This window comes from Bos javanicus, chromosome 2, assembly GCF_032452875.1.
Source record: "Bos javanicus breed banteng chromosome 2, ARS-OSU_banteng_1.0, whole genome shotgun sequence".
NCBI classification, from domain to species: Eukaryota; Metazoa; Chordata; class Mammalia; order Artiodactyla; family Bovidae; genus Bos; species Bos javanicus.
In genome coordinates, this window is record NC_083869.1 from 115,130,007 (window position 1) to 115,147,602 (window position 17,596).

Genomic DNA, 17,596 nt, shown 5'->3' on the forward strand with positions numbered 1-17,596 from the left:
GAGAAATTTATAGGAAAGATTTCCAAGATAGTATGTCCTTATTTTTACCAATCCTTTAAAAAAATATTTTCAGATGAAAGTTTACTTCTAGAAATCTACTTCTAGATTTATTAAACTTTACTGATTTAAAATTTTTCCAATAACAAATAACAGTTTTCCTCTTTATCTTGAATTACTTTTTTATATAAATACTATCTGGCAATTTATTAACAACAGAGCATACCAAACAACAAACTGTTTTATATCTTTCAGAAAGAAAAAAAAAAGACTAAATTTGAGAAGATGGCACCCACTGAATTTGGACACAATTACAATGTGGTTTAAGTATTTCCTTGGGGAGGGGACACAACGCCTCTACTCAATTAAGAGAAACATTTGTACATTTGTACAGTCTTTATTTTTACACCCATCATGCCGTGAATTTATAGAGAATGGGCTCCAACAGGTCAACTGTTAGAACTGTTTTTAACTCCTTAACATTGATCCTCACAAAGTATACTTCTCTGGGTGGAGGAAACTGTTGTTTCAGCTGAACCCAAGCCCCTTTCTCTTTGGTTTCCTTCTTGTACTGATCATTTTCCTTCACACATTTCAGGAAACTGTCTCGGCTCTTGGAGTGCTTAATCTGCTTGATACACGCATTAATTCTCTTGACCAGAATCTTGCCTTTAACTTGTTTGTTTACAGTGATGCCAACAGCATGCTGGGTAATGTAGACTCTCCCAGTTTTGCCATGATAACATTTCTGGAGCATTCCTTTTTGAACATTACCCAGTCTCTTGGTGTCTACAGTATCATCCTTCTTGTAGATTTGCATGTATGTAGCCAGAGGAACAATTCCAAGTTCTCCAAAAGGCCTAGAGAACATGTGGAGGGTGCCCCTCCTCTCTCCCTTTGTGCTGGTCATTTTGGTGAATTGCTGGAAGAAGATGGTTCCAGCCAAGAGGTTGAATTACTTTTAAAGATTAATGGAAAATAATTTAGCACATTCAAACGACAAATATCAATATCAGCACTTCATGTTAAACTGGAAAAATAAGAAACAAAATCTTATGTAAAATAAATCAATACCCAACAATAAAATTATGCAAAACTGAAATGATTATATCATTGGTAAAAGTGAAAGTCACCAAGTTGTGTCCAACTCTGTGATCCCACAGACTACGCAGTCCATGGAATTCTCCAGGCCAGAATACTGGAGTGGGTAGCCATTTCCTTCTCCCGCGGATCTTTCCAACCCAGGGATCAAACCCAGGTCTCCTGCATTGCAGGCAGATTCTTTACCAGTTAAGCCACAAGGGAAGCCCTGTATATCACTGGTGGACACACAATTTACCAAAAAGTAAAAACCATAACTCTTGAATATTTAGAGAATTACTAAATATACTTAAACACATGTATCTGTGAATTGGAAGACTTTACTATTGTTTCAATTCTGCAATTTTCTCATCATGATATAAAAGTAAAAAAATCAAGAAAATCCATGTATAATTTGTTTTGGCTCAACTGAGAATGGCAGTTGAGCCATCTCACCTTTGCTCAGTGATGATCTGCCCACTTCCGTCAGAGATCTTGCTTGTTCAGTTCAGGTCAGTCACTCAGTTGTGTCAGACTCTGCAACACCATGGACTGAAGCACGCCAGGCCTCCCTGTCCATCACCAACTCCCAGAGCTTACTCAAACTCATGCCCATTGAGTCGGTGATGCCATCCAACCATCTCATCCTCTGTTGTCCCCTTCTCCTCCCGCCTTCAAACTTTCCCAGCATCAGAGTCTTTTCGAATGAGTCAGCTCTTCGCATCAGGTGCCCAAAGTATTGGAGTTTCAGCTTCAACAGCAGTTCTTCCAATGAATATTCAGGACTGATCTCCTTTAGGATGGACTGGTTGGATCTCCTTGCAGTCCAAGGGACTCTCAGGAGTCTTCTCCAACACCACAGTTCAAAAGCATCAATTCTTTGGTGCTCAGCTTTCTTCACAGTCCAACTCTCACATCCATACATGACTACTGGAAAAACCATACCTTCGACCAGATGGACCTTAGTTGGCAAAGTAATGTCTCTGCTTTTTAATATGCTATCTAGGTAGGTCATAACTTTTCTTCCAAGGAGCAAGCATCTTTTAATTTCATGGCTGCAATCACCATCTGCAGTGATTTTGGAGCCCCCCAAAAATAAAGTCAGCCACTGTTTCCACTGTTTGTCCATCTATTTCCCATGAAGTGATGGGACAAGATGCCATGATCTTCGTTTTCTAAATGCTGAGCTTTAAGCCAACCTTTTCACTCTCCTCTTTCATTTTCATCAAGAGGCTCTTTAGTTCTTCTTCACTTTCTGCCCTAAGGGTGGTGTCATCTGCATATCTGAGGTTGTTGATATTTCTCCCTGCAATCTTGATTCCAGCTTGTGCTTCATCCAGCCCAGCATTTCTCATGATGTACTCGCATTTAAGTTAAATAAGCACAGTGACAATATCACCATGCAATCTTGCTTGTGCATATGGACATTTGCACAGATTGCAATGCTTCCCACCAAAATTGCTTATTCTCTTTCAGTTTGGCCAAGGTTAATTGTGGTTTATTTGTTGGCAATAAAACTGACAAAAATCTTTCTTTCTCCCTAACAGCCTTTTCAATTTCTCTTTTCCCTAATTCCCTTCCTATCACATTTCAACTGACTGTAAAATGAAGCGCCAGCAGGTGGTTCAGGACCACGGAGAGCGTGAGGAAGAGGCACTACCAACATATTCTAGTCATACAGGTGGGGGAAAAGATGTTCCTAAAATAGTTGCTGGACAACTTTCACTTAAAGGACATTATTGTAATGAAGAAAAGTAGAATTTTGATTCTCTGATATTTGGGAGAAGGTATTTTTCTGGACATCGTTTCAGTGTTTTCTAAACTTCTTCATCGAATTCTATGTAACGAAAGACAAGAAGACACCAAAAGTCGGCAGAGCCAGAAACTGCCAGTGCACAACCTCTTTTGAAGTTTCATGTTTATGATGTGTGGCCTTTTATGTAAATTTTCACATTTTTTAACAGTTATGAGCCTCACCCATCTACCGTAGAAGAGAATGAAATCATTCAGAGATACATGAAGCTGATGATGGATAATTAGAGGAGTGTGTGAAGGCTCCAGTCTTATGTTTCTAGACCTGCCCTGGGAACTCGCAGCTTGTCCTTCAGTTCTGTGAACTACCAGAATCCTTTCAGTGGTTTTCCTCTTCTCTCCTTTTAGTTTCCATAAGCTAGATTCATTTGAGTTTTGTTACTTGCAACTGTGTCCTACTTCTGCAGATATGTAGGATGAGATGGATAAATGAGAAGAAAAGTAATTCTAGGCTAGAAGCAAAACAAGTTTATAGCAAGGAAGAAGGAATGTAACTTGGGATTTTCTGGGACAGTGAGAAAATGAGCTTAAGAAAATTGAAGTGGTTTATAAGGAATGTATTTAAATAACTTCTCTGTACTAGAACTGAGTAAGAGTATATTAATCTTTAAGCTCTTCAGAAGGCAGTTAAACAAGAGCTATACAAATTTTGAATGCATATGCCATTTGATCCAGCAATTCCACTTTCAGAAGTGAATTCTGTGGAAATAATCATTCATAGATATTCACTGAAATTTGTCTTGTGACTGAAAATAACATACATGTCCATCAATAGTGAAATTATTAAATAAGTTATTCCATATTTACATGTTGAAATACTGCATAGCCATTAAAGATAATTTAGGAAACTTATTTGTATCACTGTGAAACAATTCTCACAGGAAAAAAAAGTCAGGGTACAAAACTGTAATATAAATGCTCTCATTTGCGTTTTTTAAAAATCACAGGTATATTTTTCTACATAGACAAACTCTAGAAAGGCAAACAAATCTTAACAATGGTTTTCTCTGGGAAAGGGACTCTGTTTTCCCATATTCTCTTATAGTGCTTGTTTGATTTTTCAACTACATTCTTGTATTACTACTGGAATTAAACCATGATATTTAATATAGCATGTGCAGAACAAGGAAAACTTTAATAACACGTAATGGTTATCATTTGCTTAGGAATTTCTATATAACCATTGATTTAAGCCCTTTAATATGTTTTCTCATTCAGTCCTCCCAGCAACCCTGTAAGAAAAATGTGTTTCTCAAATTGCACTTGACGTTGCTGCAAATAAGGCTCAAAGAATCTTAATTCAAAGTGCCATAATTCCAAACCCTGGCTCCAGAGCTTTTATCTTTAACCATTCCACCCCTGTGCCTCCATGAGTTGCTCCTGACTTTCTTGTAATACACCCAAGGACAGATTTCTGTGGATAAAAAACTAAACTTCCTTGTAGATAGTCTACCAATGACATCCAGTAAGGATTTCTTCATAATGACTAATAAAGTAGAATAAGCTTACCCTTCTGTACCAGGTACTTAGATTTGGGGTAGAGGTTTTCTTAAACTGAGAGTTAAGGTAAATACCACTTTGTAAATTTCACTAGAGAGCAATGAATAATAATAGTTTATCCAGCAGTTGGAGCCATTAAATTGTTTAATCCGGGTAATGACAAAGTTGGACTTTGTAGTTAGATCACTCTTGTAGTTTTGGAGGATGGATTTAGAAGAGAAAAGGTTGGAGGAAGAAAGGTAATCAACATGGAAATTTATTAGACATCTACACAGCATTCACTTTCTTCATCTCCTGCCAAGAGCACCCTGATCCTCTGTGGATTAATTCATAGAAGGCAATTAATTTAAGCCTTCCTTAGAACTGAATTGTCTTGTTCAATTGGCTCTGCCATTTACCATCACTGTAAATGTTGGTAATTATCTAACCTGCCTCATGTCTCAAGTATTAAAAACATGGGAATAATAATGGTTATCTCACTGGGCCATTGTGAGATTTTAAACAGATAGTTCCTATATTATCAATGCTTTATAAATATTAGTCACCATCATTATTGTTGTCTTAGCCATGTATGTTGAATGAGATTACTCCCACCTGTCATCTCTCTCATCTTTAATCCCTCATCCTTTGCAGATCAGAGCCTACCATATAGTGGTGAGAATCATAGAAATTTTATCCTTCAAGAAGGAGTAAGAGTTTGCTAGGTTGACTCTCACCTTAACTTACTTTATTTTTCTTAAGTATCACAAGTTACATACGTTAAATATGCATGCATGTGTGCTTCAGTCGTGTCTGACTGTTTGTGACACTATGGACCATAGTCCACCAGGCTCCTCTGTCCATGAGATTCTCCAGGCAAGAATACTGAAGATCTCCAGGGGATCTTCCCAACCCAGGGATCGAACCCACATCTCTTACATCTCCTGCACTGGCAGGTGGGTTCTTTACCACTAGCCACCACCTGGGAAGATACAAGTTAAATATATCTCCAGACAAATATGTGTTGAATAAAGATGGCTTAAGGGAGCATTCCAGGCATGGAGAACTATTTGAACAATGGTGGGAAAGCCATGAAGAAAAGCAGGTGTTCTGTGTGGACTGGAAGAAAAGGAATACACTGCCTGACCATAAATGAGATCATGCATGTAAGGGATTAATCATCACATAATCATCACAGTTCCATTATAAGAAGCAGGGACTTATAAACTCTTCGAGGGGAAGAGGGTCCTCTTCATTTGAGAATCACTCATAGCAAGCACTCAGTACCCATTGTAGAACTGAGTGCTTTTACATTAACTCGAGGGCCCACACAGCTGACTTTGAAGGCAGATCAAAGAGTTTGGAATTACTTGGCAAATAATAAGGAGTGCTTATGATAAACAAGGGAAGTAACATGAGCAGATCTGAAAACAGAATAAAATGGAAATCTTGGGCAAGGTAGGTTAGGTAGAAACCTGTTTCAAAAGATCAAATGAGATAATGAAGGTCCGGGTTAGAAATGAGGAGGAAGGAACATATGTGGGAAAAAAAAAAGAAAAAGAAACAACTCAAGAGGTGGGGATACTGAACTTTGAAAACAGCCAGCTGTTTGGAACAATTTTAAGAGAGAAGTCAAAGATGACTGGGATTTTGGTCCTTAGCAGTTGGGAGGATGGTGGGACCTCTGACTACTTTTTATACTTTTCTTTTTTTTAAGAAATGGAAGACTATATTATGCACAGAAAAAGTAGTAGCTGGAAGTCAGCATGTTTGTGCCAGTTCCCAATCCCTCAAGCCCACAAGGATGACTTAGTTGGCTGATACAAACTTTGCATAGAATATAGAGAGGAGTCCAGGGCTACAGGCCTCACAAGCGGCAAACAAGCCACCCTCCATCCTTGCCGTTCTCCAGGGAGTGAGCAGATACCGACAGTCACTCTGTGTGCTCCTTGATCTATTTGACTGCTCATATGACTAGCTACAGAAACTGCCCAACGTCAGAAGACAGATCTGTGTACCAGCTGGACACTAAGAAACAATTTTCAGAGACTGCTTTGGGCCCCCGGAGGATGCCCCTCCCAATGCCATTTTTTTCAAGTATACTCATTGGATCAGTTTTAAGGAAAACTTGCTTGAAGTTCTTTTCTTTTTTTGCTCAAACTCTAACCTAATTAATTTTTCTTCTCTTAATCCTTATTCATTATTAATTAGAATTGTTGGTAAGTAACATTGGTTTTTGTCATGAAATTTCTGTTCAGTAATTATATAAGCTAATTTCTGCAATAAGCATGGTGAAGATTATTTTTATAACTCAAAATAATGGTGTGTTATGAGCAATTTCCTAGAATCTGCTTTTGGAATCCTTCTTTGCATCTAGTTTGGAGATTCTTTTCCAAAATAAGGATTAGAACATCAGATAATACAGTTACTAAACATTTCATCTGAGCTTTAAAAATGCATTGAACATTTTACTGCTTAATTCCTCTAGGTAACATAGAAATCTTTGGGGAATTTTTGTATTGTATTAATTGAAGCATATCAAGGTCGATTGATTCTAAACACCATAAACTCACGTAACATGAGGCAAAAGTAAAAATTAAAACTTGTGATCTCTATTCCACTTCATTAATTCTTTTTGATGGAGGGAAAGGGTTATTTGAAGAGTTGTCACTAGATTTGTCTCTAGCAAAACTAAAATGCTTATTGTTATTATTAGTCTAGTTGCTTGTCAGTTGGAAGAGTGAATTTTCCAGGAATTCTTCAAAGTATAACTTTCAAGACTCTGGCTACCAAAGATTAATTCTTATCTTTCTCTAAGTTGTAATATATTCGTGGGTGCTTCAAACATTAAAATAAAGGTCGACACTTTGAAGTTAAGGAAGTAAAAACCAAAGTGGGTATTTATAGCTTTAAGTTTTGTTTGTTTTACAAAAAGAACTGCTTTGGGTGTCTCATTTGTGAAGTAATGCTGATGGTTCCTCTATTAGTGTGCAGGTTGGGCTGTCTTTGTCACCGTATCTGGCTTCAGCTAGGAGGTGGATTCAATAATGTTATGCTGACTTGCAGGCTACAAAGCCTCTGACGAAAGGTCATCACATCTGAAGTCTGATTTTATGTCAGTAGCTGACCTTCTTTTCACCTTCTTCCCCATGGACTTCTTAACTTAGTATTTCTAAAGATATTATACAGTGCCATCTTGCTGACTTAGACGAGACTGTGACAAATTTAATGTCACTTCACCTTTGCAAGGGAGAATTCAAGACCTATCACTGTGTCCAGAACCCAAGTAGCATATCTGAATATTGTAAACTGCAGAACTGGTTGCATTAACTAGACTGGAATGGAAATGATGAAAAAAAGGCAACTTGTGCAAGGAATTATCAGTTCATCTTCTGGAGAAGGTTATCTCGGAGGTCAAATGTTTCTTTTGTCTAACAATGTTGGAATAAAGAAACGTTCCTACTTATAGTCCAGGCTAAGGGATGAATAATCTTTTTAACTGTGCCCTATATCTAAGATGCTGTCATTTACAGGGTGTGAACACAAGATAGAAAACACAGGTTTAATGCCTTTCCCCACTCTCAATGTTTTTAAAAGAAAATTTGCATTTTGGTTGATTTTTCACTGAAGCAAAATGACAATTTACATTTCAATTGTGGTTTTCCCTCGGCACACTAAAATGTGGAGTTCATTGAACATGTCAGTCTATCAGCATTTTCTACAGCTATTGTTTCCAGTGTCTAAAATGGTGTGACAATACCACTTTGATGATACTATTTTTGTCCTGTATGACAGCACATAGTGAGTTACATACTCCTAATACTATGTTTACTCTGTGAAGGTATGAGCAGGCAAGGTCAGAAGTTACATTAATCATTTGGGGATGGGCTCATTTGGTCAAATGTCATCAAACAATCTTCTGAGAACTAAAAATTAGTCAAGTTATTGGCTTAACTAAAATGCCTGGTGGGTTAAAGTAAATGATTATTCAGTTAAGTCACAGACAGTTGATCTGGTAGGCCTCGTTGACAATGTTCTAATTAATGCATTATAATAGTCAATCAAAAATTACTTACTGGGCACCGATCAGGTACATTACACTGATACTCAGTAGGGAGCCACAAGGAAATAACCCACTAAGACATTAGCTAAATGAAGACACAAACTGAGCAACCATAAACTGCAAGCTAATGGGGTAGACATTTGTCATTATGAAGTATCAACCTGTAACTATGGGACTGAATGACCCCAAAACACAGATGTGTTATGATCATCCAACTAAGCAGGGATCCAAAGGATCCAAAGCCTAGCCCTCTTTAAATCACAGCTGTCTCTGCCTGGGAAAATAGGGAGGATGCAGAAGTTACGACTGGCAGTAAAACGACCACATAGCCTGCAAATTCTCCAAGGAACTCCATTAATAACTATTAGAATCATCTGGGGATCAGGGTGCTTGGACAAAGTCAGACTGCTAGAAGCCACCTGAGACCTCATTAATGCAAATCCAGTATGCACATTTTAAATAAGCTCTTTAGTTAATTCTGGAGTAGACAGTGTATAGTTTACATACTGAGAAATACACTTTATGGTTTCACCTAGAACCCTAGGCCTATACCATCCTTTTGTTTCTTTTGGGAAAGTATAACTTAAGTGTATTTTTAATGTATATGAAGTCTAAAATGGATATGAGAATTCAAAACTATGATATCATTTTCAGGTATTATTTCTATTACTATTATCTTACTTTCTTAAATCTGTAAACTGGTAGCCTGCTGGCCAGATGTGGTCCATGGGTGGTTTTTTAAATTGGTCCAAATAGCATTTTTAAAATTAATTGTCAACATAAAGATTAGAAGATGATACATCAAAATTTGAAATTCTAATTTCTCTTTAAAAATTAGATGATCTGAGAGCATTGGCCCTTGATTCCCAGATGGCCTCAGTCCGCCAGAACTGAAAAACAGCTGCCCCTTTTGATGGCCAGTTTGCCATGATCACGTGGCTCCAGGTCACCCCCCGACACCATGGCCAAGTGTCAGGTGCCATTTGTCACCACAATGTTTCAGATGCTTTCTTCCATCCAGCCCACTTGACTCATTTGTATCACCTGCCTACCTCCTGGAGGCACTGGAGTTGGTGACCCCTGTCTTAAGGGTGCTTCAAAACCAATTGCTTTTGAACAGTATTTGATGATGAAGACAGATATTCTGCATTCAGACTTGTTCGACTGCATCCCCCTGGGATGCCCATACTATGCTCCTGGGCAGAATCTGGGCTAATTCGTTTAAAGAATGGCCATTAATCAAAAGAAGGCCCAATCTAACTCAAGTCTTTTTAAGAGGCTACACAATTTGCCTTGTCTAATTGATGTGCATATTTTATTTTGTACGTGTTTTTTATAGCAAAAGGAAAGATACTGCTAAAGATTGTTGTTTTACAGAAAACATGGTTACTATATTTTACCAAAAATAAAGATAAATAATAAATTTAAGAAACTCTTAAAAATTCACTTTAAATCAATCACATGTGATTAATAGCCCAAGAATATTAAAATAGGCAACATGTGGTCCATTTTCTTTGTTCTATAAAAAATATAGTTAAAATACTGTGTATTATTTCTCAGCAAGGCCTCAAAAATAAAATGTGTTACCTTTACCCCAGACCAAATATAATCTGGCAATGGAAAAATAAGCCTTTCTCTTCATTATTTTAATTCCCTTGATTATGCACACTGAAAACAAGTCTCAAGGAAATTCAAAATAAAAATCTGTTTATGAAATATTGCCTGGGTTTAAGTTTGAAAACTGCATCTCATATCATTTCTCTCTTGCAGTCCAGCTGTCCCTTTTAGCCAGGGCAGTGGAAGCTCTGTGGATGAGTTCATGGTGATTTAGGTTTGGGTTCTAAGTCTCTCATATTTTGTCTCTGTGAACCTAAAACTGGTCATTTTGATTCTGAGCTTCTTGTCTGTAAAATGTGATAATAATCCTACTTTATAAACTCATTAGGAGGATAAATGTAGTTTTATGAATGAAGTTCATGGCACAGGTTCAATAAATGATAGCTCTGTTTTAATCAATGAGGGTGACTCTTTTTCTGATACTATTGTTGTTCAATCACTCAGTCATGTCTGATTCTTTGTGACCCCGTGGACTGCAGCACGCCAGCCTCCCCTGTCCTTCACAATCTCCCAGAGTTTGCTCCAGTTCATGTCCATTGAGTCACTGACGCTATCTAACCATCTCATCCTCTGCTGCCCCCTTCTCCTTTTTCCTTCAATCTGTCCCAGCATCAGTCTTTTCCAATGAGTTGGCTCTTCTGACACTGACTAAACAATATTTCATAGGTCCTAAGAAAAATCCCTAAAAAAGTATGCCGTAAACCCTTGTTTCAGTTTTCCTTTTAAGGAAATTTATTCACCTAATAAAAGAAAGGCAAAGGAATGTATTATTCATGACAAAGCAGTGTTTAGGCTAATAGCTAATCATCACTGCTGACTCTTGTTCAGTCTCTAAAAATTAAGGTCTACAGAAAAGTAAATGTTTCTTTTAAAGATTAACTTTTATTTTTGAAAGTAAGATCAAAAAATCTACTAACACAGATCCAAAAAGGAGTTGCTAGAAAGTCGGGTGATCTTTCAAAGAATCGCATTGAAGAAATGGGGCCTGTTTACTAGTCCAGGAAGGTGGATTAGTAACACCCCTAGTATCAGGCAGACCTTTTCTAGACTTCTGGTAAACCCATCCTCACTTATCCCTGCCACTCAAGCTGTTGTTTTTCCTCCTCAAAGCAGAAGACTGAATATGAATGATGTAAAGGTTGATGTGACAGTTAACATCTTTTTGAACCCTTACTATCTGCCAATCACTAACATATATATTTTATATGACTTATCACAATCAATGGAGAAGGCAATGGCACCCCACTCCAGTACTCTTGCCTGGAAAATCCCATGGATGGAGGAGCCTGGTAGGCTGCAGTCCATGGGGTCGATAAGAGTCGGACACGACTCAGCGACTTCACTTTGACTTTTCACTTTCATGCATTGGAGGAGGAAATGGCAACCCACTCCAATGTTCTTGCCTGGAGAATCCCATGGACAGAGGAGCCTGGTGGGCTGCCATCTATGGGGTCTCACAGAGTCGGACACGACTGAAGCGACTTAGCAGCAGCAGCAGCATCACAATCAATCTTGACAAGAAGCCACAAAGGAAGGGATTATTGCTCTGTTTAAGAGGTTGGTCAGATCACACAGTCCCTTGGTTGGGCTGGGACCGAAGCCTGGTTTGCTTGAATTCAAGCCAGTTATAAATGCAATAATGATTGGTAGTGTTTTCTGTATTTTTTTTTAAAGCAGTGAATGAATATATTTTTTCCTGTTAAATTTAAAATAATCAACTTATTCTTTGCTTGAGTTTGTTCCAGAGTTGTTGATTTTGTTTAGTTATATTTTTTTCTTTATTCTTTTCCTATGACTTACTGGCTCTCAGTAGATAGAGATTTTTAAGCTTAATTTTTTTTTTGACTCATGCCCTATAATTTAGGAATTTTCTTTGTACAAAGCTGTGATTGCCTCTCATGGACATCACAGCACAGGATATATTTATTAAGTAACTGCAAGTCATATTTAGTTTACTGACTCCCTCGATTTTATTTTCTCTGTTCCAAAATATAGCAAAACTGTATATTCTACCCATTTTTCTACACCATTAAAGTTTTAATTAAATTTAAGTGAATTTTTAAGTGTTAAAAATTATGATGATTCTTTATATCTCAAACTTTATCTTCCTTTTGGCTCAGCAACTCTTAGGTCTAGTCATATTTTAATATCTTACTATCTTTGGTTTTTTCCAAATGTGCTATTTATTTTTTCTTTAGATCGTAGAATCTTAAAATACTTAAGCTGAAAGAGAACTTGGAAATAATTTCATGTGATTATTCCATATTACAGTTGAGAAAATTGAGTTTTGGAGGGTTTAAATGGCTTACACAAGACCACAGAGCTAGTGCTAGAGCTGAATATCACATTCCCTGAAAACCACTAGCGAGTTTGGGTTTTTCAGTATGAGCCACCCACCCAGTTTTCCTCCTTGCATGGCCCTGCAATAAGCTTTTCTCTGCTCCAGCCTTTGCAGTTATGGTTTGTTTGGCCTCACTATGCATCAGGTACACAAACTTGGCTTTGACAACAAAATGATTCAAAATCGTGTGTATGTATATAATGTATGTCAATTAATATATTAATATTAATACAACCTACATAGATAGGGAGAGAGAAAGAAAAAGCAACAAATGTTAACATTTAGGATATTTTGAAAATATACAGAAATTCTCTGTACTATTTTTGCAACTTTTCTATAATGTCTGCAACTATTTCAAAATAAATTAAAAACATAATTGGGAGCATGAAAACTTATGTGATATACCATCCACTTAAAGACTGACATTCTGATAACTTAAGAAAAATAAACAGTAAGCTATAAAAAATCTTCACTTAACTATATTTAACATTCTCAGATAAAGGTCAGCCTTTACTTAGATAGTTATCAATTGAATAACAAATTCCCTGGAAAAGAGATGCTTTTGTTAGAAGTCAGGTGTGTTAGAAAAAGAAAAATCTAAATTATGTAAAGGGAAGCTATCTGTGATCATAGGTGATGTCAAAAATTCCCTCCTCTTCTGCTCTGCCCATGGCTTCTGTTTTCCCTAGTCCTATTGTAGGGAATTGGGCAAAACCTTAGTAATAATTCTGCAAATTTTCCTACTGTGTCTTTTATCCCAGTTTCTCTGCTTCTTGTTCCCTCTAGTCAGGACTGCCACAAGCTGGGAGACAGGTGGACTCATTGACCTTTAATAAAATTGCTCAAACTCACGTCCATCGAGTTGGTGATGCCATCCAACCATCTCATCTTTTGTCATCCCCAGGAGACTCCGTGGTTAAGAATCTGCCTGTCAATGCAGGAGGCATGAGTTCGATCCCTGGGTCAGGAAGATCCTCTGGAAGAGGAAATGGAAACCCACTCCAGTATTCTTGCCTGGGAAATCCGATGGACAGAGATGCTTGACGGGCTACAGTCCATAGAGTCACGAGTTGTGACTACACACACACTCATGCCTAATGGTGGATGGAAGGGCACTTTTTGAAGAGATTTTAACTATTAGCAAACAGTGGTGGAGATACAGCTGTGTATATGTCCTTAAAGAAGGTCCTAAAATCACCATGGACTATGGGCTGGCGGGAAAGACAGCCTGAATCACCTACTGCTACCGTCATCACAGCCTCATTTTCCGTATCTTGATACAAATTCCTCTTTTGAATATTTTTTCCTAGCAAGAACATTTGCAGATCTTCCTTTGCTAAGAATTCATTATCTGAATTGTTTTTTCATAAAGGACATATAGAGTCATCATGATATATTCTGTCAGATTTGAGGAGATGTAGTTTGGGAAGCCTTCTATGAGATCTCATGGCACATAGAAAATGTGATATGGCAGTTTGGAGTGAAATTATTCATTGTAGTCATGGAAGCATCAGAATTTTAGTTGATATGAAAACAGAAGTGGCAGTTGCAGATGTGAAAGAAAAATGTTGTTAAAGGAACAATTTTTAAAATAAACTGCTTATTTAGGATTTATTATTTGAAAGAAAAAGGAACGGTCAAACAATATCTACTATTATCCTGGAAACATAAGAACAATGGGACATCTGTAAACTCAATTTAATTTTTAGATAATAATCATGATGAGTCAAAATACGATTAAGGAAGATTTATCCAAACACTCAATAGAAAAAAAAAAAAACTTCCTGAAATAGAAAAATGTAGAAAATTGAAAGAAACACAGTCATTCAAAATAATTCTGAAAGGGATAATAAATAGCTGTCATTTTATCTTTTATAGTTTAGAAAATTAGAAACAATGAAAACTTTATGTAAACATGTACATGAATAAAAACAAAATTACCTTTTATGTGGACAATGATATATCCAATGCAAAGCAGTACTGGATTTTAATATTCAAAAGTAGGAATAGCGTATGAGAAAGCTTGAGCCAGGGACTTCTCTGGTGGTCCAGTCGATAAGAATCTGCCTTGCAATGCACGGGGTGCAGGTTCGATCCCTCATTGGAGACCTGAGACGCCACGTGCTGGCGGAGCAACTAAGCCTGCTTGCTCCAACTGCTAAGCCATGCGCATCAGGGAAAGATCCCACATGCCGAAGTGAAGACCTGACACAGCCAAGTAAACACATGTTTTTAAAAAAGAAAGCTTGAACCATCAATCCCTCTAACCACTAGCTTTGTGAGCTTTGGTAAGTTACTTAGACTCTCTGATCCCCCGTTTCCTTATTTTCAAAATGGAGGTGAAGTGCCTGGCCCATAGCAGACAATCAACAAATGGTGGCAATCCCATGGACAGAGGGGCCTGGTAGGCTGCAGTCCATGGGGTTGCTAGGAGTCGAACACAACTGAGCGACTTCACTTTCACTTTTCACTTTCATGCATTGGAGAAGGAAATGGCAACCCACTCCAGTGTTCTTGCCTGGAGAATCCCAGGGACGCGGAAGCCTGGTGGACCGCCGTCTGTGGGATCACACAGAGTCGGACATGACTGAAGCGACTTAGCAGCAGCAGCAGCAGCAGTAGTAGTTAGAAAAACAGTTTATGTGCATAGAGTGTTTATTGTGTCCCAGGCACTTTCATAAGAGAGGTCTAAATGCATTATCTTACTTGTCAGGTAGATGTCACAGTGATGGTAATAGTGAGATCTTGTAAGATCTTAGAGGAGTGACAAAACAATTTTTACATTTACTAAAATAATACTGAGTTGTAAGAAAATGAAAGCTGTATCTGAAGGTCATAGCAGTAGAGAGTCAAATGTTGGGTTAAAGTTCGGGGAATCCTGAGACTGTTAAGCTAATACCCTTCCCTTCTCTGGGTGCTTTGAAAAGTACTCAGCCCCCAGCTCGCCCATGAAGGTACTGCCATTTCAGATGCTGAGATGAGTATGGCCTCACCATCTCTAGATCCTTCCAAGAGCCTGGGTCCCAAGAGAGAGCCTTTGACTGACAGCTTCCCAGTTACATTCTTGCTTCATTAGCCTGACTGAGTCGATTAGTGACAATTGATATGCAATTATAATAATGACTATAATAATGTCAAGATAATTAACCATCACAGGTCTACTGCAAGTGCATTGCTCCTATTTGCAGTTTTAGTGATAACTATTACTTCCAGGACTTCTCTCGTTGGCTGTAGAATGAACTCAATCATGATAGATTCTGAATTCTATATTCTTCATTTAAACCAATGGAAACCACTGAAGTTCTAAAGCACATGTTTCCTTATAAAGGCTCAAAGATCATTCATTGTAAGAATTTCCAAAACATTAGCATGTTGATAGCATTCTTATTATTAATTTTTTTCAAGGGGTATTTAATATTCTCTATATTTTACATCCACAGTTTACAGCTAAACTTTCCCATTATTCTCCTAATTTTTTTTTCCCATTCCACTTGGTCCAGCACATACATTATTATGCTCAGACCCTTTCCCATAACATACATCCTGGGTTGACATCAGCACCCAGGTTGCTTGTGCTTAGTGTCACTCAGTTGTGTCCGACTCTTTGTGGCCCCATGGAATGTGTCCTGCCAGGCTCCTCTGTCCATGGAATTTTCCAAGCAAGAATACTGGAGTGGGTTGCCATTTCCTCCTCCAAGGGGTGTTCCGGACCCAGGGCTCAAACCCGCATCTGTTAAATCTCCTGCACTGGCAGGCAGATTGTTTATCACCAAGCCACCTCATACACCAAGAATACTGGACATAATAGCATAAACTTTTCCTTTTCATTCCTTGTTATTGACCAAAATAACACCCTACTCAGATGTTACACAAAATATAAATCACGTTAATGATTGATTCCTTGTAATATTGTTCTCACTTTACTTTTTTTTTTTTTTTTTGCGGTGGGGGTGTGGGGAGGGGTTGGAATTCTCTTCCATTCATCTCAGTGAAAGAGTTAATTTAGGCAAATTGATAAGCAGTCCAAGCCTAAGGCCCCTTTAAGGAGGAGGTGAACTTTCTTTCTTTTTCACATTCTTTTGCCTTAGACACATAGGCCTCAAAGGTAGCAGTATCTCTCATTCAAGGACTCGCTTCTTTTTTAGCTCAGAACGTATGTTATAGGAGAAGGTCTGGGTAAAACTTCCACAACCTTGAGCTCTGGGTTAACCTGTTCCTTCTGGCTAATCTCGTGCTGATGTCAACCCAGGATGTATGTTATGGGAAAAGGTCTGTGCAAAATTTTCAGTCTTGAGGTATTTTTTTTTTTTTTTTCTATTCTCAACAACTAGCAGAAAAGTATATATTTCCCTGCTTAAAACTAGCAAAATGGGTAATATTTCTACCCGCTTCTGATGTCTATGTCAGAAGCTTCTTTCTGTCATTATTACTTCAATAACATTTCTACTACACAAAGCTCTGAATGACTGAGACTGTCTTTGGTCCCGGAGTTAAATCTTCTCCTTTGGAGACCATGAATCCAGCAGAACACTGTAAGCTTTGATCTATCGTCAGTAGGTCCAATCCCACTTGGACCTCAAATAAACTATTTAGATATCAACTCCACAAAGCATTCACTCATCTCTGCAGTTTCGGTCAATATGATCTTCCTTTGAAGTCTTAAGTTAATTTAACTAAACTTCACTTAGAGCAGTTAGCTCTATCTGGTTTCACTGAAATGTATGTAGACCCCTCTACTCCAATACAAGACTAAAAGATCCTAGAGTATAGCATCCAAAAACAACTTTGAGGTATCAACAGTATTTACATACCATAAAGTTCACCCATTATCTGTGTATAGTGTGTCTTTGTGACTTTTAATAAATCTACAGAGTTCGGTAACCATCTTCAAAAACCAATTTTAAACATTTCTATCATCCCCCAATATTTTCACATGTCTATTTACAAAAGTATGAGTCCAAATTAAGTCTTTTTTAATATAAATATCCAATCTTCCTAGCATTATTTGTTTAAAAGATTATCCTTTGCCTTGGCAATTTGTTGAAAACCAACTGACCACATAAAGGTTTATTTAAATTCCATTCCATTGATCTCTATGCCTATTCCTACACCAATAATAACCTGTCTTGATATTTGTAATGGTATCGAGTCCAAGCTCAATCTGCTCCCTGCTCTACAGGCTAGTGAATCCGAGAGATGAGGTGTTG

General features: G+C 37.8%; 1 protein-coding gene across 1 annotated transcript; it reads right to left on the reverse strand.

Moving 5' to 3' along the window:
* Positions 1–142: 142 nt before the first annotated feature.
* LOC133230002 (large ribosomal subunit protein eL21-like) lies at positions 143–14,136 on the reverse strand. The gene has a single exon (XM_061386840.1). The coding sequence runs from the start codon at positions 905–907 to the stop codon at positions 410–412; it is 498 nt and encodes a 165-aa protein (XP_061242824.1). The 5' UTR covers positions 908–14,136; the 3' UTR covers positions 143–409.
* Between the last annotated feature and the right edge of the window lie 3,460 nt (positions 14,137–17,596).